Genomic DNA, 23,496 nt, shown 5'->3' with positions numbered 1-23,496 from the left:
ATTCTTACAATGTAAACTGAAGCAAAACTTAGAAAAGTGTTTATTTTTAGCAAATAGTGATTCATGAACCAGGAAGCACTGAATTTGAAAGCGGTTTGAAGTTTCCCAAAGAGATTCGGAACAAACAGCTTTCGGCCTGGGGAAAATACTTCACTGGACTCAATTACATATTGACCTATTTGGTTCAGATCAGCGGACAGTCCTTAATTGTTCAAATCATTCCTTTGCAGATCCTGGTTAGTTAAGCTGAAGTTTTTTCTTCAACAGAAGGCCTTTACATGATAGTTTTACAACTTTCTATTATTATTATTATTATTATTATTATTATTATTATTATTATTATTATTATTTCATTCCGTGGTGATCTGAGAAGAGACACGGGATGCATCCTATATGTTTACATTTATGACATCGGTTTGATGGCCCAGAATGTGTGTGGCCCACAGGAGTGTGTGTGGGTGAGTAGGGGAGAATGCACAGTCTGCAGCTGTGGGAGGCCACCAGCTCCAGAGGTGTGGCGGCCCTGTGTGATCTTCAGCATGCTGAATCTGTTCCTTCTGAGAGAGTAGTTCAGAAACCTACACACACACACACACACACACACACACACACACACACACACACACACACGACAATGGACCCACGCATTCCTCTTTAGTCCCATCAGCCTTTGCCTTCCTTAGTTGTGTGTTGTGTTGTCGGCTGCACATACTTTGGTATTGCTACAGCCTTTTCAAATAGTACCCCTCAGATTACATAAAGACCCCTTTGTCTTTATGTAATATTCTGTTTCATCACTAGTAATTGTCTTTGGGAGGAAATGTTTTCTTTTGAAAATTAGTATAGCTACTCTTGCTTTCTATTAGTTTTTTTTTTAATGTGTCCTCTATTCCTTATTTATTTATTTTTTTGGTGCTAGTCCTGAGACTTGAACTCAGGGCCTGGGTGCAGTCCCTGAGCTTTTTTGCTAAAGGCAAGCACTCTACCACTCAAGCCACAGCTCCACTTCCAGCACTTTTGATCGTTTTTTTGGAGATAAGACTCTCCACAGACTTTCCTGCCCAGGTTGGCTTTGAACTGTGATGATCAAATCTCAGCCTCCAGAGTAGCTATGATTACAGGTGTGAAGTCGCTGACTCCTGGCTCCCTTTCCTTAATTTGTATCTGTTTTTATATATAAAATGTCAGTTCTTGATTTTCGATCCAGAGTGACAATCTTTTAGTTGGTTTGTTCAGACCACTAGAGTTTAAAGTGGTACAGTTAGAGTGCTGTCTACTGTATTTGTAACTAGAATTTGTTGTCCTTTCTTCCTTCTTATCTTCCACACATTTCCTGCTATTTGTGGTTCAAAATGGGCATTATAGGATTCAGTTTTTCTTCTTTAACATTTCAATAGTTCTAACCCTCCTCCTCCTCCTCCTTCTATTCCTCCTCCTCCTCCTCCTCCTCCTCCTCCTCCTCCTCCTCCTCCTCCTCCTCCTCCTCCTCCTCCTCCTCCTCCTCCTCCTCCTCCTATTCCTCCTTCTCCTGCTCCTTGTGGTTAACATAGAGTGGGCAAGACAGCCCTATAGCTAATCCAAGCCAGCTTTCAGGGAACACTCTCATAGACCCCTCTTCCTAGCCCTTCCCTCCACTCCCTCAACATCACCATCACATATTTCACAACTTTGGTCCCCAACCTACAGTAGTGTGCCTTATGATCTTATAATGCTGCAGGCAATCACAGAAACCAACATTTTGTCTTCTGATCTTCTCCCAGGCTGGTGACATGTAATAATACCAGGCTCTCTTGTGATTCTGGGCAGAGCAGTGACCACACAGACATGAGAGTGAGCAACAATACTCCACAGGGCACTGCGCTTCCACTGTGCTATGATGTGGGCAAAGTTCTTCCTTGAATTAGAACATCATCAATTTACAATGTTAGGATGTAACCCCTTCCTAATATACATAAGTATATATAATCAAACACAGGTTTGCTATTATTATTTTGGGGGAATGTTATTGATCATTAAAATAGGAAAAATAAAAGCTTTTATCTTCATTTATTCTTTCTCTGACATTCTTTTCTTTATGCAGCAGTTTCTGATCTTAAATCATTTTTCTTTTTTTTTTTTTTTCTGCTAGGTCCAAGACCAGGACTCATACCTGACACTTTTGCTCATTGGCTAGCACTCTACCAATTGAGCCACACTTCCAACCCCAATTCATTTTCCTTCAATTTTCAATTTCTTTTAACATTTCTTACCAGCAGGTCTACTGCTGGCAAGAAATCCTCCCCTGCCCCAACAAGTTTTTGTTACTCTGGAAAAGGCTTTATTTCTTCTTTACTCTTGAAGTGCAAGGCACAAAATCCTAGGTTGATGTTTTCCTTTAACATTAAACATCTCACTCTATTCTCTTCTTGCTTTCCTGGTTTCAAGAGAAGTCAAACATCTTTGCTCTCTTTATCCCTCTCTTCCAGGCTTCTGTCAAGGATCTTTTTCTTTATCTTTGATTTTCTGCAGTTTGAACATTACGAGTAGTTTTGGTGTCATTTTGAGCATTTATCCCGCTCGGGGCTCTCTGTGCTTTTTGCATTTATAACTTTATATCTGCTATGGATTTAGGGAAATTCACAGTCACTATCACCTCAAATTTTTCTTTCTCCCTTCCTACTGGTATCCTCATTATGCATAAGAACGCACATTCTTGGATATTCTGCTCTAAATTCTCTAAGTTCCCCACCCCACCCTTCTTACCCTTAGATTTTAAATTTTGGAAATTAACCTTATCAGATACTCATGCCCAAGAATTCCTTCCTCTGCTGTATTCAGTTGTCAGAGAAATCACATTCTTCACCTCTGTTACAGTAGTTTTGTCTCTGGCCTTATTTTCCTTCTTTCTTAGCATGTCCACCTCTCTAGGGACTGGGAAGGTGGCTCAGTGGTAGAGCGCTTGCCTTGCATGCCTGAGGCCCTGGGTTTGATTCCTCAGCACCACATAAGCAAAAAGAAAAAAAAGCCGGAAGTGGCACTGTGGCTCAAGTGGTAGAGCGCTAGCCTTGAGCTGAAGAGCTGAGGGACGGTGCCCAGGTCCAGAGTTCAGGCCCCAAGACCGGACCCCCCCCCAAAAAAAAAGAATGTCCACCTCTCTGTTAAAATTGCCCTGAAGCCCCTAGTGTGTACTATTAAATCCACCCAGGAAAAACAGCCCCTTGTCTTGTTATCTGTCCTCGAGAAACTGCACTTTGTTCTCCCTGAAAGACTGCAAGAGGCCCTCCCTACAAGTCTCTGCCCAGGTAACTGGTACACCTGAGGGCAGTGGGACGTTTCCCCAGGCTCTGAGGGGTGGCTTCCTCATCCTCTGAGGTCACTCCCTCATCCGCCCAATCAGCCCTCCTTCAGACAGTGGGCAGATTCCCCCGGGCTCTGAGGTCACTTCCTCATACTCTGAGGTCACTTCCTCATCCACCCAATCAGCCCTCCTTCAAACAGTGGGAGGTTTCCAGGGCTCTGGGCTCAGTTTCTCATCCTCTGAAGTCACACACACACACACACACACACACACACGCACGCACACACACACACACACACACACACACACACACACACACACACACACACACCTATCAGCGCTCCTTCAGACAGTGGGAGGTTTCCAGGGCTCTGAGCTGTTTCTCATCCTCTGAAGTCACACACACACACACACACACACACACACACACACACACACACACACACACACACACACACACACACACACCTATCAGCGCTCCTTCAGACAGTGGGAGGTTTCCAGGGCTCTGAGCTGTTTCTCATCCTCTGAAGTCACACACACACACACACACACACACACACACACACACACACACACACACACACACACACACACACACACCTATCAGCGCTCCTTCAGACAGTGGGAGGTTTCCAGGGCTCTGAGCTGTTTCTCATCCTCTGAAGTCACACACACACACACACACACACACACACACACACACACACACACACACACACACACTTATCAGCCCTCCTTCAAACAGTGGGAGGTTTCCAGGGCTCTGAGCTCAGTTTCTCATCCTCTGAAGTCACACAGACACAGACACAGACACAGACACACACACACACACACACACACACACACACACACACCTATCAGCGCTCCTTCAGACAGTGGGAGGTTCCTCAGGCTCTGAGGTAACTTCCTCACTGGCTCCAGTTACACCCCCTCACCCTCCCTATGTATTAATCTCTCTCCAACACAAGTTCCCGCTCTGCACACCTCCATCAGGTGCAGCCTGGTGATTTGGTTCTCCTAATAAGCTCTCCTCTGCTTGAACCACATAGAGCTCTCCTTTCTCCAACTTTTGTGGTACTAATCATAGTCTTTTTAAACTTACTAATCTAAGAACTCCAACATTCTTGCCATATCTGAATGTTGTTCATGCCAGTCAAAATGTGATTTTTGTCTTTTAGAAAGTTTGGAAGTTTAGGACATTTAGTGGGTTCTGGTAAACTGAAAGGTGGGCATGAGGCCCTGTGTAAAAGCAACTAAAGTGAGGCAGGACCTGGTGGTGAAGGAAAGAGGGAAAGAAGCATTCTATGGAACACACTTACTCCTTAGGCCTAAGTAAAGTTGACACTCGTGCAGTTTCATCAGCCTTTGTGGTTGTAGCTTCTGTGCTATTGTCAACACAGGGAGACTAGCAATGTCTTAGGACAATTGTCAAAAGATGTCACAGTGCAGGTGATCATCCTAATTCCATGCATCATTTTATAAGATAGGGAAAAAGAGGCACAGAAACATGATTTGTGAACTTACAGCAAAATCATGGGAAAGGCTGGCTGTTGCCTCTCAGTTTCTCTTTTTTACTAGCATTGAAACTGGCCAAACTAGATGTGAGTATAAATAAACTCTAGAGTCTTAGTTCTGGCTGGAGTAACAAAATACCATCTGGTAGGGAGCTTTAGAAGAGTTGTTTCTCACGGTTCTGGAAGTTGAAGTCTGCAAGCAGGAAGCCAGCAGGCTGGGTGCGGGTGAAGCCTCTTCTCATGGTGTCTTCTGAGCAGAACAAGAGCCTGAGCTCTCTGGGGTCCCTTTTATAAGAGCACTAATCTCCTTCTTGAGGGTCCCAACCTCATGACCTTATCAGTTCCTAAAGGCTCCACCTTTTAAGTGTTGGGGGGGAGAGGAGGGGTACTCCAGGAGGAAACATTGTCATTCAGTCTACAACGCCTGGTGAAAGGAAGTAAGGAAGTCCAAACACCACAGCTCCTCCCCTGAGCAGTGAGTGGAGGAAAGAAGGAGCAGGGAAACAGGGATGCAGGAAAGGGAGTTGAGGAAGAGTTGCTAGGGTACCGGTTCCAGCCTCCTCACTTGCCCATCTCCTCCCTGCAAAACATTCCTGTGAGTGAACACTCATTAAATGGCCTTGCAGCTATGTACAGCACACATATACTGGAATCGCTGACACTGGACATGGACATCATGACAGAACATAGAACTACCCTGTGACCCAGCAATTGCACTCCTGGGCATCTAATAGAACACAAACAAGGTTTGTGTTTAAAGTAAAGCCACCAACACAAACCATGTTCATTACAGCACTATTCACCATAACCAAGATATGGAATCAGCCCAGATGCCCTTCAATGGATAAATGGATCAAGAAAATGTGGTATATATATATATATACACAATGGAATTTTACTCACCCATTAGGAAAAATTATATTATTCTATTTATAAAGAAATGGAAAGACTTGGGAAAAATATATTAAGTGAAGTAAACCAGACCCAGAGAAACAAAAGTTGCATGGTTTCCCTCATTTGTGGTACCTAGAATGTGCCTATAAATGTACAAGTAAACACACTCGGGTAGTATGGAAATGGTTCCAAATTAAAAGTCTGAAGACTCTATGGAGAGTACAAATAACAACACATTTTAGAAAGACTAAGTCAAAGCCCATCAAAAAAAGAAAAAGAAAGATAAGAAAAAAGAAAGCCCAGGAAATGGGTACCTGCAAGAGGGTGGGTGGGGCCAAGGAAAGAGGGGTAGATGAACGGAAGGGGGAAGTGGAGGTGGGGGTATTCAGTGGAGAATTCATTATATATATATACCAATGGAAGGGAAAGGATGGGTCAAAGGTAGGTGAGACTGTTGAAGCAGGTGACACTAACCAAGATGCATTGTATTCACAAACTGCTTTGTTAAAGGGCATCTCTGAGCACCAGTGGCTCACACCTAGAATCCTAGCTACTCAAGAGGCTGAGATCTGAGGATCACCTTTTGAAGCCAGCTTGGGCAGGAAAGTCTGTGAGGCTCTTATCTCCAATAAACTACTCAGAATAAGTTGGAAGTCTTACTGTGGCTCTACCACTTCAGCACAAAGAGGCTCAGGGACAGTGCCCAGGCCCTGAGTTCAAGCCCCAGAAAAAAAAATTTTTTTTAAATGACATCTCTTTTGTACAAGTATTTAAACAGAATTTAAAAATGTAAAGAAGTATAGAGGCGTGTGAGGGAAGAAGAGCCATTCATATCAGCCTTGAAGACAGCAGAGTAAATATCACACATGACTTTGGCTTGCCAGCACAAGAACAAAAGTGGAAACAATACCTTCCATTGTCCCTATTAAAAGAGGGAGCAGACAGACAACAGAGTCATAGATTGCTTGATACAAGTCACTCCCCAGCCCAGGACCTTATATACTGAACACAAAGCCTGCTGTAGCTGGTGTGTTCTGAGGTACCCCTCCCCCCAGCCTGGCCCTGGTGGAGTCCTGGGGTAAGCACAACTGAGCTTAATCATGTCAGGGACCAAACAGGGATGCACATGGTGACAACTATTTCTTTCTTTGCCTCACAGTTCACACCACAAATTGGAAGAGTAAAATGTATAGCAATTTATCAACCCATTACACCCTGTTAAATATGCAGGATGCAACACAAAATTCTTCTACCTTATGTCACAGGAGAAAGAAGACTTCATGGCCCCTTGTTCTCCGTGTATGTCTTTTCTCCTTGTGCGTCGGAGTCATGATTTCCTTGAGATCACAAGCAATCAACTGGAGAAAATCCTTCTTAGAAAATAAAATCTTGGGGGCTGGGAAGGTGGCTCAGTGGTAGAGCGTTTGCCTTGCATGCATGAGGCCCTGGGTTCGATTCCTCAGCACCACATAAGCAGAAAAAAAACCAGAAGTGGCACTGTGGCTCAAGTGGTAGAGCGCTAGCCTTGAGCTGAAGAGCTGAGGGACAGCGCCCAGGCCCAGAGTTCAGACCCCACGACCGCCCCCCTCCCCAAAAAAGAAAATAAAATCTTGCTGGGCACCAGCAGTTCATGCCTATAATCCCAGCTACTCAGGAGGCTGAGATCTGAGAATCACAGTTCAGAGGCAGCCCAGGAAGACAAGTCTGAGAGACTCTTATTTCCAATTACCCAGCAAAAAGCAGGAAGTAGGTGTGGTACAAGCAGCAGAGAGCATTAGCCTTCTGGGGGAAAAAAAAGCCAAGTGGGAGCTCCAGTCTCTGAGCTGAAGCCCCTATACACTCTCCCTCCCTTCCTTCCCCTCTTCTCTCCCTCCCTCCTTCCCTCCCTCCCTCCCTATCTCTCTCTCTTTCTCTCATACACATACATAATAAAATCTTTAAATAATATTTTAAAAATACAGTAAACCATTAAAACTCTCAAATTCTGACAAATAAATCTTTCTTTGTTGCTTTGGTTTTGTTAACTGCAAAGTAAATCAGATCCAGCTGTTGCTGGGCTGACCTCTTCCTCAGCTTGCTTTCATTGTGGGATGCTCTGGTTAGAAATTTAAAGAACCTGTTGCAGAATTTACAGCACTCAGAACCAAATCAAATAGCAGAGCCCCTGGTTCAAAATTTGGAGGAATTTCAAGATGACAATAGTAAAATGAATCCCAGAGCAGGGTCCAAAAGCCTAGGGCCTGGTTCAGTGGCCCAGATCACATACCCATGATAAATCCAGCCATTCAACAAATGTAATTTGTCCTGTAATTTGTGGTGTTCAACTCAATAGAGTTATGGAGCTATTTCTTTGTGCTTACTCAGCCTTTTCAGTACAGGAGCAGAAGTAAAAGTAAGTAATGATCTCAGTTTCAATGTGATCTGCCAGTATCTCTAAACGAAGATTCAATTAATTATGCATGGGCCAAAACAAGTTTGTAGAAGACAAAAGTCTAAATGCACTTTGGACCCCAATAATCACTGGGTGTCCTCAGGAAGGAGGACGAGGCCTCTAGAGGGCCTTCCAGTTCTAAAGCTGTGGTGGTGCACATGAGCTTAGCAAAGGAAGCGTTTTAAGACAAACTAAACACACCTCTCATTCCCTCCTGCCTGGCGAGAGTCAGACATCTCCTAGAACAGCGAGCGTGCACCTATCAGCGACCAACGTGTCCCTGAGGCTTAGTGTAGCAGGACACAGCCAGACCGCCAGACCCTTGATGCCGGCAAAGGGCTGACGCCTGGCAGAGTCTTCCTCAGGTCTCCAGACTGCACACAGAAATAGCCCACAGCCCGAAGCTCCATGCAGGCCCATGTGTGCTGCTGCATAGCAGGAGCTTGCACGCCAAGTTTCTTCCGTTAATCTGCACAGAAATTCCAGAGGGGAGGCAATATTTTAAAGTGGCAAACGTCGTTTGCAAGAAGTTAAAGCAAAAGGAAATCCTCCAAGCCAGGCGCTGGTGGCTCACACCTGTCATCCTCGCTACTCAGGAGACTGAGAGCCGAAGACTGTAGTTCAAAGCCAGCAGGCACAGGAAAAGTCCAGAAGACTCTTATCTCCAATGGATCAGCAAAAAGCCCCACGTGGAGATGGGCCCCAAGTGGTAGAGCGGCTCGCCTTGAGCGGAGAAAGCTCGGGGCAGCGCCCAGGCCCCGAGTTCAAGCCCCACGACCCCTTCCCACCATGAACCACGGTTCTCCAGGCACCACGGCGGAGCCGCGTGACAGCCGCTGGCAGGCTGGGCTCCGGTCCTCCCCGCTGTGAGGAGGTGGAGGAGGAGGTGGCACCGGGCAGCTCGCCCGGGCTCCGGGCAGAGAGGGAGAGGGAGGAAGCGCGGGCCGCGGAAGCGGGATGGAGCCCGGGAGCCCGCGGCCGCCCAGGCCGCCCCGCAGCCCGGGGCTGGGCGCGGAGCCGCGGCCCTGGGCGCAGGTGCTGTTCACCGGCCTCTACGCGCTGGTGCTGGCGCTGGGCGCGGCGGGCAACGCGCTGTCCGCGCGCGTGGTGCTGAAGGCGGGCGCGGGGCGCGCGGGGCGCCAGCGCCTGCACGTGCTCAGCCTGGCGCTGGCGGCGCTGCTGCTGCTGCTGGTCGGCGTGCCCGTGGAGCTCTGCCGCGTCGTGTGGGCCCACGACCCCTGGGCCTTGGGCGACCTGGGCTGCCGCGGCTACTACCTGGCGCGCGAGCTGGGCGCCGGCGCCACGGTGCTCGGCCTGGCGGGCCTGAGCGCCGAGCGCTGCCTGGCCGTGTGCGCGCCCCTGCGCGCCCGCCGCCTGCTCACGCCGCGCCGCTCCCGCCGCCTGCTGGCGCTGGTCTGGGCCGCCTCGCTCGGCCTCGCCCTGCCCATGGCGGCCTTCGTGGGGCAGAGGCACGAGCCGCGGGCCCACGGCGGGGAGCCCGAGCCCGCCTCGCGCGTCTGCACCGTGCTGGTGAGCCGCGCCGCGCTCCGGGTGTACGTCCAGGTAAAAGGAGAGGCCTCCCCTCCCAGGGGTCCCCGGGGGGGGGGGGAAGGCCGCCTCCACTCCAACATTTGTGACCTCCAGGAAACGGCTTGTTACTCCTCTTAGGAAGACTAATAGAGACAGACAGACAGACAGACAAGATAGATGGATGGATGGATGGATGGATGGATGGGTTGGTTGGTTGGGTGGGTGGGTGGGTGGGTGGGTAGGTGGTTGTTCTGCTCCTGAGTCTTGAACTCAGGGCCTGGGCACTGTCCCCAAGCTTTTGTGCTCAAGGCTAACGCTGTCCCCTTGAGCCACAGCTCTGCTTGTGGCGTTTTGCTGGTTAATGGGTGATAAGAGTCACAAGGACTTTCCTGACAGAGCGGACTTCGAACCGGGCTCCTTAGATCTCAGCCTCCTGAGTAGCTAGGATAACAGGCGTGAGCCACTGGGGGCCGGCTTACAAAGATGTTTAGAAAGGAGTTAAGCATGGAGGAAGCGTGGAGAGGAGCCCAGCTCTGAATTCAGAATGAACTCGGACTCTGTGTTCTTCCCCTCTCTTCCGGACTGGCGCTCAGATGTTCCTGGGTTTGTGTACCAATTGGCTGGTGGGCCTGTGAGAAAGCAGGCTACTCCGTCCCACTCGGCTGTAGCAACAGCAGCCCCCTCCCCCTGCCCTGTGAGGCCACTCCTAGCAGGTGACTCAAGAGCAGCCCAAGGAGCGGGGAGGGGGAAGAGGGAGGAATATGCCCTGGCTCCCCTTCCTAGATCCCTCCTCCAGCCTCACCTCGGCACAGGTATGTGGCAACAGCCTGTCCGGCATCCTGCTACTTTCCCAGACTGGATCTCACACGGCTCACACCCTGCCTTGCTTTTCACAGGCCATGAGTTCACATTTCCAGCACGTTTGGTGGAGCCTGGCCATCCTGGCTTAATGCAAATGGGGAACTCCCCCCTCGGGAGCCCCAATGCCTGATGGGAAGTTTTTTTTAAGTTTGAACCTTTGTTTATAATTAATTTATTCTCAAAAGAACTTCAGACCCCATTTCTGACACTAAGGAACGCAGCCATGGTGGAGGTGGGGAGAGGCGGGAGGGTTTGAGTCAGGGCTCCGAACTTTGTAAGGAATTAAAAACACAACTAAGACAGAGGAAAAAGAAGGGTTTAGGGCAAGGGTGTCGGGGCAGGCCTGGGCATTCTGGTCACTGTCAGGGGCTCCCTGGCTTCCAGGAGACCATCCACTTCCCCTCCCTGACTCAGGAAAAGGTGTCTGCTCACTCAGGTTTGTCTTCACAGCAAGAACTTGGTACAGCAACCCTTTGGAAAGTCATGTGTTCATGGGACGGTGCCCAGGGCACAGAAAAGCCTGTCCCCACAAACATCCTGCTTTCCTCCACTTCTCCCCGCTCTCCCCCTGAGAGTTTATCCCTAGCTTTTCTTCCCAGCCAAGTACAGTGCCTTGCTCACAGGAGCACCGAACAAGGACGTATGGCTGTGCTGAACCAGGATGGCTGCCTCGAAACCTCCCTCTCTGCCTTCCCTCCTGCCACTTCCTCTTCCTACTCTGCTCCCAACAGCCTCAGCTCCCTGTCTCATCATCGCGTTCCCTCCTTCTCCTCTCCCTGTGTCACTCCTGAAAACCTCAAACTCCATTTTGTAAGAAAAGAAAAAGAAGGGATGGAAAGGTGGCTCGGTGGTAGAGTGCTTGCCTTGCATGCATGAGGCTCTGGGTTCGATTCCTCAGCACCACATAAGTAGAAAAAGCCAGAAGTGGCGGTGTAGCTCAAGTGGTAGAGCGCTCGCCTTGAGCTGAAGAGCTGAGGGACAGCGCCCAGGCCCAGAGTTCAAGACCCATGACTGACAAAAAAAGAAAAAAGAAAAAGAACAGACAGACTCTACTGACCAACAGGTTTTATTCAGTAGGAAAGCCTGTGATGGGTAACCAAGTATCCTTCAGCCTGGATGGAGGGGAAATGGCATGCCTCCCTTACAACTAGGGTGCCTTTAAATATGAGGCAGAAGTGAAGTCAGGAAGGGCAAGTGGAAGCGCAGCAGCTGCAATGGAGGCAAGGTGGGAGAGCAAGCTTCCCTTGAGTTGGAAGGATTTCAAGGCCTCAACTGCATCTGTATCCTGCCAGGGATGTCAGCCTCAGATCTGGCCTTGGTCTCAGGTTCTCTTCAAAACTGCAGGGCACAGTTGTTCAGGAGGAAGGGGAGGGGAGATGATTCAGCGGGGTCGACAGCAAGGACAGTTCTAAGCTATGGCTGTCAGAGGGGAAAGGTGAGTGCTTTCAGTTTAACTTCTTCCATCATATTCACTTTCCCCAGAGTTACTTTATAACCAAAGCTGTACCTGTTGTGTGTGTGTGTGTGTGTGTGTGTGTGCGCGCGCGCGCGCGCGCACATGCATGCCAGTCCTGGGGCTTGAACTAAAGGCCTGGGTACCGCCTTTTAGCTTTTGTGCACAAGGCTAGTGCTCTACCACTTGATTCACAACTCCACTTCTGACTTTTTACTGGTTAATTGGAAATAAGAGTCCCACAGACCTTTCTGCCAAAGCTGGCTTCGAACCACAATTTTCAGATCTCAGTCTCCTGAGCAGCTAGCATTACAGGTGTGAGCCACCATCACCTGGTGAATAGGAAGTATCTTAACTATGGTAAAGTTAACGTCCTGAGAAAGAAGGGTCCGATTTTCTGATCTTGGCTTTGCTCAGTTTTTTTTTTTCACTTGTATTTGAAACCTTTGGTAGATTTGCATCTGGCAGTTATAATATTCTGATGGTGCTGAGCTCCAGAAACACCTATTGGAAGAAAGAATTTTCTGAAAGCTGCTGGTACCAGGACAGTAGGGTGTATTACTACAAAACTACCAACTTCAAGTGCAGTGTTTACTATCATTAAAAGCTAGTCATTTTTGTTGCTGTACAAAGCTAGACAGAACATCCAGCTTCATGGGTTTTAATGGGATTCTGCATAGATGTAATGGAGACCTAAACATCCAATATCAGGGAGGATTTTAGAGGAAATTCACATGTGACCTGTAGCCTGAACAAGTACATGGAATGAGAGAGAGAGAGAGAGAGAGAGAGAGAGAGAGAGAGAGAGAGAGAGAGAGAGAGAGAGAGAGAGAGAGAGAGAGAGAAAGCACTCCAGTCCTGGGGCTTGAACTCATGGCTTGGTGTGTCCCTAAGCTTTTCTTTCTCAATGCTAGCAGTCTGCCACTTGAGCCACAGCTTCATCGCTGGCTTCATGATAGTTATCTGGAGATAAGATTTTCATACACTTTCCTGTCCAGACTGGCTTCAAACCATGATCCTCAGATCTCAGCCTCCTGAGTAGCTAGGATTACAGGCATGAGCCATTGGCACCCAGCAAAATCACATGTTTTACAATCCTTTCGTGTGTTGTGTTAGTATTGAGGCTTGAACTCATGGCCTCATGCTCTTGCTTAGCTTCTTGGCTCAAGGTTGGAGGTCTACCACACCTCCACTAGTTAATTGGACATGAGAGTTAGTTGCTGGTTAGTTGAAGGAGATTTCACTGCCTAGGCTAGCTTCAAACTGGGGTCTCAGATCTCAACCTCCTGAATAACTGAGATTACAGGTGTGAGCCACCAGCACATGACCACATTTTAGAATTTTTAAACTGAACATTTTAAAACATAGGACATTCTTTAATAAAGTTGTTTTGCCTAAATTAAAAAATATCAAAGGCTGGGGTGTCCCTCAGAGGTATAGAATTACTTAGTATATAGGAAGGCTTGTGTTCAATTTCTGGAAACACACAAACACACACCCACACACACCAGAAAGCCAAGGCCTGTGATGTCTAGTAACAAATCCTGCCTGCCCCTCCAGCCTCTACATCATTCTCCACCACAAAGAAGTGGCATATCCACCATCCTGGCTTTGTTTTCAGATGAGAGTCTTCTTAGCTTTTTGCCTAAGCTGTTCTCAAACCAAGATCCTCCTGTCTCCACTTCCTGAGTAGCAGGGATTATAGCCATGTGCCACTATGTGTGACCTAGGAAATATATTCTTGTAGCCTCCTGAGACCTAACAAAAAATACACCAAAAAATAAAAATAAAAGGAATTTTCAGGTCAGAAATTATTTAGTCTTCATGTTGGCCTACTATGGCTGGGTATAAAATTCTAAGATAGTTTTTTCCCACAAAACTGTGTAGCATTAATCATTATTTCCTACCTTCAGCCATTGGTTTAAGAAGGCAATGTTATTCTAGTTCCTTTTAGAAAGCATCAAATTGTTTCTTGAAGATTGTCAGGCTGCTGAATGTTGAGCCTTGGTGTGGATTTGTCTAGCCACTGTTCCAGGCACTCAGGCAGCCTTTCTTTGATCTAGCAGCCCTGATCTTTTAGAAAAACTTTCTTTAATGTGGGTGTTCCCACATATCATTCCCTCCCCTTTGTCTTTTCTGTTTATTTCCATTCTGAAACCTTTATGATTTAATGATGATGTGCTTACTAACCAATCCCAAATATGCTTCACTTGTCTTATCCTCTCCTTTCTAAGATCCTCCACAGCCTTATCTTCTGGCACTTCTGTCTCTAAATTCTGGGCCTGGGGAGCAGCCTAATGACCAGACCATGACCCTTGGACTTGCCTCCACAGGTGAGCGTGCTGGTATCCTTTGTGCTCCCTCTGGCACTAACTGCTTTCCTGAATGGGGTCACCGTAAGCCACCTGATGGCCCTCTACGCTCAGGTGCCCTCACCTTCAGCCCCTGGCAACACCATCCCAAGCCGCCTGGAGCTTCTGAGTGAGGAGGGTCTGCTGGGCTTCCTCACGTGGAGGAGGACCCTGAGGGGCCAGGCCGGCCTGGTGAGACACAAGGATGCCAGCCAGATCCACCGCCTCCAGCACAGCATCCGGGGTCTCAGTTAAGTTCTCTGTCACAACCACTGCCTCCCCTGCCCCTAGCCAGGCACTGTTAGCAAGTTACGACCCCTCTCAGGCCTCCTTTTCACTATGCCCCTGGAGAGCTATCTACCCACCAACAGACTTCCTGCACAGCTTGTGAGAGAGTTAAAGCAAGAAGGGGAATTCTTTGAGTGGTGGCTCACACCTCTCATCCTATCTACCCAGGAGGCAGAGATCTGAGGATCATGCTTCAAAGCCAGACTGGGCAGGAAAGTCCATGAGACTCTTATCTCCAATTAACCACCTAAAAACCAGAAGTGGAGCTGTGGCTCCAAGTCGTAGAGTGCTAGCCTTGAGCAAAAAAATGCTCATGGACAGCACCCAGGCCCTGACTTCAAGCCTCACAATCGACAAAAAAAATGGCAGGGGGTGAGGGGTAGAATTCTGTTCACCAAGGCCCAATCTGCCTCAGGGAGCAGTACACACAGAGACCTGGCCCCATCTCAGGAAGCTGAAGTGTGGGGATGGAAACCAGGAGCAGTTACAGTGAAGAACTGCCACCCTGAACTGAGGACCCCAGGGGAGCTGGGTCCCTGCAGCTAGCTCCCCTCAACTCCCCCTTCCCATCCTACGTCACACATCTGTTTGCTTACTTGTTTTGTAAGGAGCTGGGACAATTTAGCCTTGTAAGAGTATCTGCAAAAAGCACAGGAAGTTGGCTCTCTCCCTGCACCTGCTATGCCCCTAGCTTGTGGGAGTATTGGCTTAGAGACAGAGCTGTGCTCTCAGCCATGTCAGGTCCTGAGCATGGGCAGAGATGTACCATCTAAGTGCAGTGTGACTGACAGGGACACCACCAGCACAGGAAGGTGTCCAGCTTCACTGCAAGAGCCAGTGTCCTGGAGTGACAGGAGATTTGTCCTCTTTGAAGGATGGGCCAAATAGTGTTTCCAGACTTTGATGTTTGTCACATCGCAACTCAGAGTCAGACTCAGTAGATCTGGAGTGGGCACAAAATTCTGCAGTTCTACCAAGTTACTTATGGAACATCAGCGAGTTGGATGTTGTTGCAGGAGCCACACTGGCCTAGAGAATGGAATGGCATGTTGAGGCAGGGGAGAGGGCAGCTGTTAGAGTTTGGTGGAGGGGAGACCCCCATCCTTGTGGAGTAGTAGCAGTAGGGGTTGGGGCAGAAATGGAGAGGAGAAACACAAGGAGGATAAAAGAGGGAATAGAAAATTAAGAAGACTCTGCTTTGTGACTTGTGTGCTGGGTGGATGGTGCTGCCTTTAATCATCAGAAGAGGTGCAGCAGGAGAAGCTGTCCAAAGCAGGGCAGACATTTACATCCTGCTGGATAGGAGGTTAGTCATTCTGGTGGAAGTATTGTTCCCCAAACTATGAATAGACCTCAGTAGCTGGCTGATGATTCTGAAAATACATTGTGTCCAGGACCTGGTTGAAATGGACTTTCCCCTAGAAGACTGAGTAGTGAAAGGTTCAAGAAAAAGCTTAGGAAAGTGGAGCTGTGGCTCAAGTGGTGGACTGCTAGCCTTGGGCAAAAAGCTTAGGGAAGGATAGGGCCCAGGCCCAGAGTTTTAGCCCCACAACCTGCACTAAAACAAGTAAATAAATAAAAAGAAGAAGCCCAGATAGGGATCTGTGAGATAACAAAGTTCCCTGCCCTGACCTCCTTTGGCTCCAGAAATAAGTCCCAGGGATATGCTGTTGCCATGTGGGGCATCTCCCTTGGAGATGAAGGAAGGAATATGTCTGCTCTGTCATCATGCCCTTCCTCTCCCATTGTCTCTCAGGAGCCATCGTGGCCGTGTATGTTATCTGCTGGATGCCGTACCATGCCCGCAGGCTCATGTACTGCTATGTCTCTGATGATGGATGGAGTGAGTAAGTGTGCTGAGGAGCCCTGGTCACAGGTAGGGGCCCATTGGGATGGGCCTGGGGTCTCCACTGCTAGGTCCTCTGGAGCTCTGGCCTGCTGTCCAGCTAGTCCTGTGCATTCTGCACTCTCAGAATCTCCCCGTGGAAGGTGGGGAACAGGGCATGGTCAGAAAGCGCCCTACATGGTAAGGCCATATGAGTGAGAGCCTTCTGGAAAGTCAGTCAAGCAGGGGTACGAGTGTCCTGATGTCCAGAAGGAGAAAAGCCTCCAGGCTAGGGAATGAGGCAAGGACCATGGTATTAGGAGAGAAAAAGAAAGTCACAAGACATAGCTCTGTGAGCAAATAAAAAGTCCCCTAAACAGAGACCAAAAACATACACCCACTTTTCTGAAATAGAGGAGAGAAAATCCTCTCTCTGCAGTTTGGAAACCACTGGGCCTGGGATTATAAGAGGAAGCCAAGCATGCAACCAAGGAGAGCCCCACATGGCCTCCGAGGACATCATCTCAGAAGCTAGCTGGTGCCTCTTCCACACCCATGCACTCTCGTGTGCATGCACATTCCAAGCCCTTAGCACCACAGAGCAACTCTCAACAAGGTGCAGGGCTTCTCAGGAAGACTTCCCTGTGTACGTGTGTGTGTGTGTGCAAGAGAGAGAGAGAGAGAGAGACTGGGGTTTGAACTCAGGGTCTGGACTCACAAGGTTTGATCCACAACCCCAGCCCTTTTGCTCTGGTTTGTTTTTCAGATAGGGTCTCACTTTTGCCCAGTCCAGCCTTAGATGATGATTCTCCTCCCTCCACTTCCCAAGGATAGCCAGATTCCCAGCATGAACCACAGGCCCAGCCCCTAAGACTTTGACCTTCTCTTTGACCCAGCAGCATGTCAGAGGCATGGATGGAAGTCCTGATTGTCCCGTTCATTGTGCTGGCACCACACCAGGGGTGGCAAAGCACAGGCGAGCACAGCGGGGGGTGGAGGAGCGTGTGCTCAGTTCCCCCTGCTTCCTTCCCTGCGGAAGGAGAGGTACTCTTCAGCAGGAGGGGCTGGCACTGGAAGGAGGCCTCCGTCCCCTAACCAGGCCTCTGGGTTTCTCTTCCAGCGCACTCTACGATTTCTATCACTACTTCTACATGGTGACCAACGCCCTCTTCTATGTGAGCCCAGCGGTGACCCCCCTCCTGTACAACGCCATGTCCCCTTCCTTCAGGAAGCTCTTCCTGGAAGACCTCAGGTCCCTGTGTGGCAAACACCCCACCATGACGCCATTATCCCCACAAGCCCAGAGCCTCACCCTGATGGATGCAGCGTCAGGTGGTGGGCAGACCCCCAAGGCGCTGATGGGGATGAAATACAAGAATAAGCAAGCCAGCAGGAGGACTGGCTATTCCATAGCTGATGGCTCAGCCAAGCCGCGCAGCCAGCAGGACCACAGCAACGCAGGGCCGCACTTAACAGCCAGCACCTGCAGGCCAGCCACATAACTCCCTGAGGCCTCAGTTTCTCATCTGCATAATGAGCTAAATACTAGAACCCAGTTCTCAGTATAGCTTAAGGTCAACGTGATTCACACTGTGCCTGGAGCAGAGCCAGTATTCAATAAATCCTTAGCCCGTGCTGCTTTGCTGCTTTGCTGAGGTTGTTGTTTTGGTGTTATTACTGCTGCCATTTCCCTGCTTCTCTGGAAGCCTTCCTCACTCTTCTGGAGTTTTCTGTTCACAGGATTTAGATTTTAAGAATTAAATGACAGCCCAAATATGGGGGCGGTGTTTAGTGCGATACCTAGCGCCCCCAAGAGCTTTCTGTAGAGTAGCTGTCAAAATTAGAGAAATGTGGCATAGTGATTGCTGGAAATAGGGAAGGAGGGAGGGAGAGAGGAGGACTAGTTGGAAAACCATGATCTGAAGGATTCATGCAGTGATGGAACAGTACTATATCTAAAACCGACAATGTCAAACCCCAAAGAGTGCACAGAATCTCCTCTCTTTTTTTTTTCTTGTGCCAGTACTGGGGCTTGAACTCAGGGCATGAGCACTGCCCCTTAGCCTTTTTGTTCAAGGTTGGCACACTTGAACCACAGCTCTACTTCTGGCCCTTGGTGGTTGATTGGAGATGGAAGTCTCACGGATTTTTCTGCCCAGGCTGGCTTCCAAACATAAGCCTGCCCGGTGCCGGTGCTCAGGAGGCTGAGATTTTTTTTTGGTCAGTTGTGGGGCTTGAACTCTGGGCCTGGGCGCTCTCTCTCAGCTCTTCAATCAAGGCAAGCACTCTGCTGCTTGAGCCACAGTGCCACTTCTGGTTTTCTAGTGGTTTATTGGAGATAAGAGTCTCACAGACTTTCCTGCCCAGGCTGGCTTTGAACTGTGAACCTCAGATCTCAGCCTCCTGAGTAGCTAGGATTACAGGTGTAAGCTACTGGTGCCCTGCTGTTGAACTGCAATCAGATCTGAGCCTCCTGAGTAGCTAGTATTACCAGCCTAGATATCATTATTTTAAAGGGCAATCATAGGCTCCTTAGTGCTGAGTATAATTCTGTCTCAGCTGTCTATGTAGTTGTGTGGTAGTTGGCCTGACTGCTTGTTTGGATAAGACCAAAAGAAGTGGAAGTGTCCACTGACTGCACCAGCTCTGTCTCAGGGCCCTGACATCATCAGTCTGCGTTTCCACTCTAGGGAGCTCTGGCCAGACTCTGAAAGACAGAGCAAGTGCTGCTCACCTGGGTCAGGTTCCTGTGGCTGCTTCCACTAAGCCACATGCACTGCACTGCTTAAAACAACACCAGTTACTCTCACAATTCCAGAGGCTCCGAATCTGACTCTGAAGGTGATGGCTCGTGTAGGGGCTCAAAGATCCTTCCTCTTCCAACTTGTCTCCTGGGTAAGCCGTGCCTTTCCCTCACTCCAGTCTCTGCTCCATTGTGCCATGGTGGAGTGCGTTTATGTTTCTCCTCTTTGTTTTTATGAGTTTCCTTCATTGCAGTGTCTTATCCTAGCTAACAGCCTTCATTTCAGGATGACGTCATCTAGTAACAACTCTATTTCCAAATAAAGTCACATTCTGAGGTGCAGGAGTAGGGAATAATCTATCTTCTGGGGGTTCAGCTCAGCCCTTGAACTCTCTCTTCTGAGTAAGCCGGGTTGCTTTTCCTGGGAGACACCGCTTTATGGGGTAAGAACCAGCATTCGAGAGGCCCAAGGTCTCAGTTAAGAAATGGGTGTCCTCCAGTTTCAGAAAGAAAGGAAGAAACTGGGGCGTTGTACTCGGTGAATGACAAATGCAGTCACACAATTCTAGCTTCTGCGCTGTGCGCCAAAGACTTTAAAAGTCTGCACCAAACTTCCCAACTGTTTTGTTCATTAAAATGCTAATCCCCTTGGAGCTGAGAAGTTGGCCCCAGCCAGTAGACTGAGAAAGAAAACCAAGGAGCACCCTTGGTTTGCAATCCTCCCACAAATAAAAGCTGTCTGTAGACTGAAGCCAGAGCTAGCAAGCACGGAGCAAATTTCTTTATTAACAGATCTTTCTAAATGCCAGTGTTGGGTTGTCCAGACTCCTCCAATGCTATGTAGACTATGGGGTGTGTACTCAGAGCCAGCACCTCCAATAAGCAACCTGATAACTGGGCTCCTATAAAGTGCCTTCCCTTTCCAGGCGCTAGTGGCTCACACCCCTGATCCTGGCTACTCAGGAGGCTGAGATCTGAGGATCGCAGTTTGGAGCCAGCCCAGGCAGAAAAGTGTGTGAGACTCTTATCTCCAATTAACTACCCAAAAAGCCAGAAATGGAGCTGTGGCTCAAGTGGCAGAGCACTAAACTTGAGCACAAAAGCTCAGGAACAATGCTCAAGCCCTAAGTTCAAACTCCAGAACCAGCACATACACACACACACACACACACACACACACACACACACACACACACACACACACACAAAGAAAAAGCTCTTAAGATGGCCTTCAGTGGAAATAAACTGCTCACAATAAGAAGAAGCTGTAATGTTTGTGGCAAGGTGATTATACCTGCAGGCGTGACTAGCTCGTACAGAGTTGCTAAGCTGTGTTATCTTAGACAAGTTACTTAATCTCTCTGAGCTCTGGTTTCTTCTTCAGGAGATTGAACCCAGTGATAGCTGCTTCTGAGTGTTCCTGTGTTCATGAAATGAAATAAGAGCTATTAGTCACCTAGGAAGTGACTGGCAACATCACTGGAGCTCAGAAGCGTTTGCTACACTCTGATGTGTGCTTGGTGACTGACCCAATCTCTGGGGAGCTAGGAGGGAGGAATGAGCCCCAGACTACTGCTTTCCAGCTCTCTGCCCCTCCCCTGACACAGCCTGCCTTGAGAATTCCAGAGCCTGTTGAAGAACAAATGTTGCTTGTTTGCAGTATTTCCATCTTCCATCATGACCTTCCTGAAAATGCTGGAAGGGTTCCGGGTTGTTCTTAGGGAACTACCTCTGACGACCAGAGAAGCATCTGTGAGCCAGGATGGTAAGGAAGCAGCTCTAAAGCCAGCACGGAAGGGACCACAGGAGGGACTGCCGAGCGGGGACCCCAGGAAAGACTGCCCAAGCCTCCCAGAGCCGCCCCGCCCACTGGGAGCCCCGCAGCTTTGCTGTTGGCTTTGGGCCACTGTTCTTGGGTTTTGAGGACTTTCTGGTTGATCACATTTGAACATGAAACCATGGGGTTATGAGGTACAGACTTGGGGGACGTGAGGGTCTCGACAATGGCATGTTCTGGCTGTGTTTGGGCTGCCAGAGGTGCATGAACAGGGTTTCTGTTCAAACCCATAGAGACTACATGAGAGGGCCAGCCTTCATCAGGGTTGAGAAGAAATAAGCATGAAGCTAGACGCTTCCTTCCCCAGAAAGGAGTCAGGTTCTACAGCACCAAGCAATAACACAGTTAAAATTCTACCTTAGCCAGGAACCAGTGACTCACTCCGGTAATCTTAGCTCCTCAGGAGGCCGAGATGTGAGGATCACAGCTTGAAGCCAGCCCAGGCAGGAAAGTTCATGAGACTCTTAGCTCCTTAACCACCAGAAAGCCAGAGGTGGAGCTGGGGTTCAAGTGGTAGAGCACCAACCTCAAGTGAAAAAACTAAGGGACAGTGCCCAGCTCCTTAGTTCAAGCCCCAATCCTCCCCTCCCTCCCTCCTTCCCACATAACATATAGACAAAATCAAAAGAAACATGCCATTTTCTCCTCCAGCTGAGTGCTTGCAGAATTACATTTGCTTTCTAATTGATGCTAAGGGCCGGCTCCATGACTAAGCGTCATGCTCACCTTCTGGAAGCTACTATGTTTCCACAGTGAATCTGGCAAGCCAATCTCAACAAGGTACCTAATATATTTGCTTTGTGGGTACCACCCAGCTCACAGGCTGGACTGCCAGGTAGAACTTGCTCCCTGTGCACCCGAGCCTCAAACACCCCTGGCAGCCTGAGTGTTCCGTCACCAGAAGGGTTCCCAAAAGGTGGACCCCGCAAGGATAGGCTTTGGCAGGCCTGACTGCATGATGGACACCACACATATTGGAACACTCTGGCAGTTTCCCTAGTTCTACCAAGAGCTAGGACTGTGAACCATGTGAGTAGCTAAGGACAACTGGTCAACAACAGAAGGTAAACTCATGAACACCGTAGCTGTGAGGGAAAGCCCATTGTTAGGAGAATTCAGGATGGTGCCTTGAACACATTGGGTCTAAAAGGCAGGGAACAGCATCTGGGTGCCACTAGTGGCTCACACCTGTAATCCCAGCTGCTCAGGAGGTTGAGATATGAGGACTGAAGTTCGAAACCAGCCCAGGCAGGAAAGTCCATGAGATTTCTTATCTCCAATTAACCACCAAACAAAGCCAGAATTGGAGCTGTGGCTCAAGTGGTAGAGCGCTAACCTTGAGCAAAAAAAGCTCAAGAATAGATCCCAGGCCCTGAGTTCAAGGCCCCCCACCACACACACACAAAGTTAAGGAACATCAAAACATTTTTCCACCTATTAACCTACCTCAGATGACATGGGAAGATTCATGCTTCTGAGAGTATCCAGTCTGCAGTCACTCAGAAAGCCCCAATTCTACCAACCATCTAGCTGAGAAAATAACAAATGAAGTCAAGGAAGATAAGTAGGATCTTAGGCTTAAAGAATAAAGATTTCTTTGGAGGTTTAACTCCACTTTGCTTTTCATTGTGCTTCTTTTATATTTTAATGTCCTTGAATTTTAACTGAGAGACTGATTTTGTCCCTTGAATGTAGGCTATGAGAGGATTAGTACTCAGGTGTGGTGGCATCTCTGTTTTGTGGGCATCTCAAGATTGGAAAATCTCCCAGAGCCACCAGGTGGCATCATGCAAGTCCAGATAGGTTAGGCTGTGCTGAAGTAACAAGTGAGCCTTGCAATAGTTAAAAATTGTCCACTGGTTCTTCTCAGAGAGCTTCATTCACAGGGGAAAGGGGCTCTGTTCCAGGCTCTGGCACCTCCCATCTCCCTGCCCAGTCTTTAAAACATTACCTTTAAGTAATTGAATTCAACATGTCAGTTTATGAATGTCACCCCGGCAACCACCCCCACATCTCTCCCAACACCACGCATTCCCTTAATGTTCCTAGCTCCATTTTCATATACATACATGGAATATTATGACTGCATTCTCCCACATTTCCCTCTCCATTTGCCTACCCCTCCCCTGGACCTCGTTGCTGATACCCAAGTTCCAGCTTCCTGGGATAGATCTTGTTAGACTATAAGTTCGTTGTTCAAAGGACTTACACCATTGGAACCCTCTGCTGCATATGCCAGAGTTTTGATACCTTAGTGCATATGTATTTATATATGCCTATGACCCTGTATATGTTTACACATATGTGTATATATTAGACCTAACTTCTCCATATGTGAGGAAACATTATCTTTTGTATCTTTGGGCCTGATTTGCTTCACTTAACATTTTTCCCAGGTCCATCCGCTTTCTCTGCAAATGACGTAGTATCATTTTTCCTAACAGATGAATAAAATTCCTAAGTATATAATATGAATATATATATATATA

The 23,496-nt window shown here is 48.4% G+C and overlaps 1 protein-coding gene across 1 annotated transcript; it reads left to right on the top strand.

Annotated features, from left to right (window-relative positions):
• The first annotated feature begins 9,072 nt into the window (after window positions 1-9,072).
• Ntsr2 (neurotensin receptor 2) lies at window positions 9,073-18,082 on the top strand. Its single transcript, XM_070015273.1, has 4 exons — window positions 9,073-9,682; window positions 14,297-14,564; window positions 16,359-16,449; window positions 17,548-18,082. The coding sequence occupies exons 1-4, from the start codon at window positions 9,077-9,079 to the stop codon at window positions 17,927-17,929; spliced, it is 1,347 nt and encodes a 448-aa protein (XP_069871374.1). The 5' UTR covers window positions 9,073-9,076; the 3' UTR covers window positions 17,930-18,082.
• Window positions 18,083-23,496: the final 5,414 nt, after the last annotated feature.

The sequence above is a fragment of the Dipodomys merriami genome, unplaced genomic scaffold (genome assembly GCF_024711535.1).
Source record: "Dipodomys merriami isolate MVZ:Mamm:240054 unplaced genomic scaffold, mDipMer1.0.p SCAF_110, whole genome shotgun sequence".
Lineage (NCBI taxonomy): Eukaryota > Metazoa > Chordata > Mammalia > Rodentia > Heteromyidae > Dipodomys > Dipodomys merriami.
The sequence above is the reverse complement of the archived record's forward strand: the minus strand, read 5'-3'. Positions and strand labels throughout refer to the sequence as shown.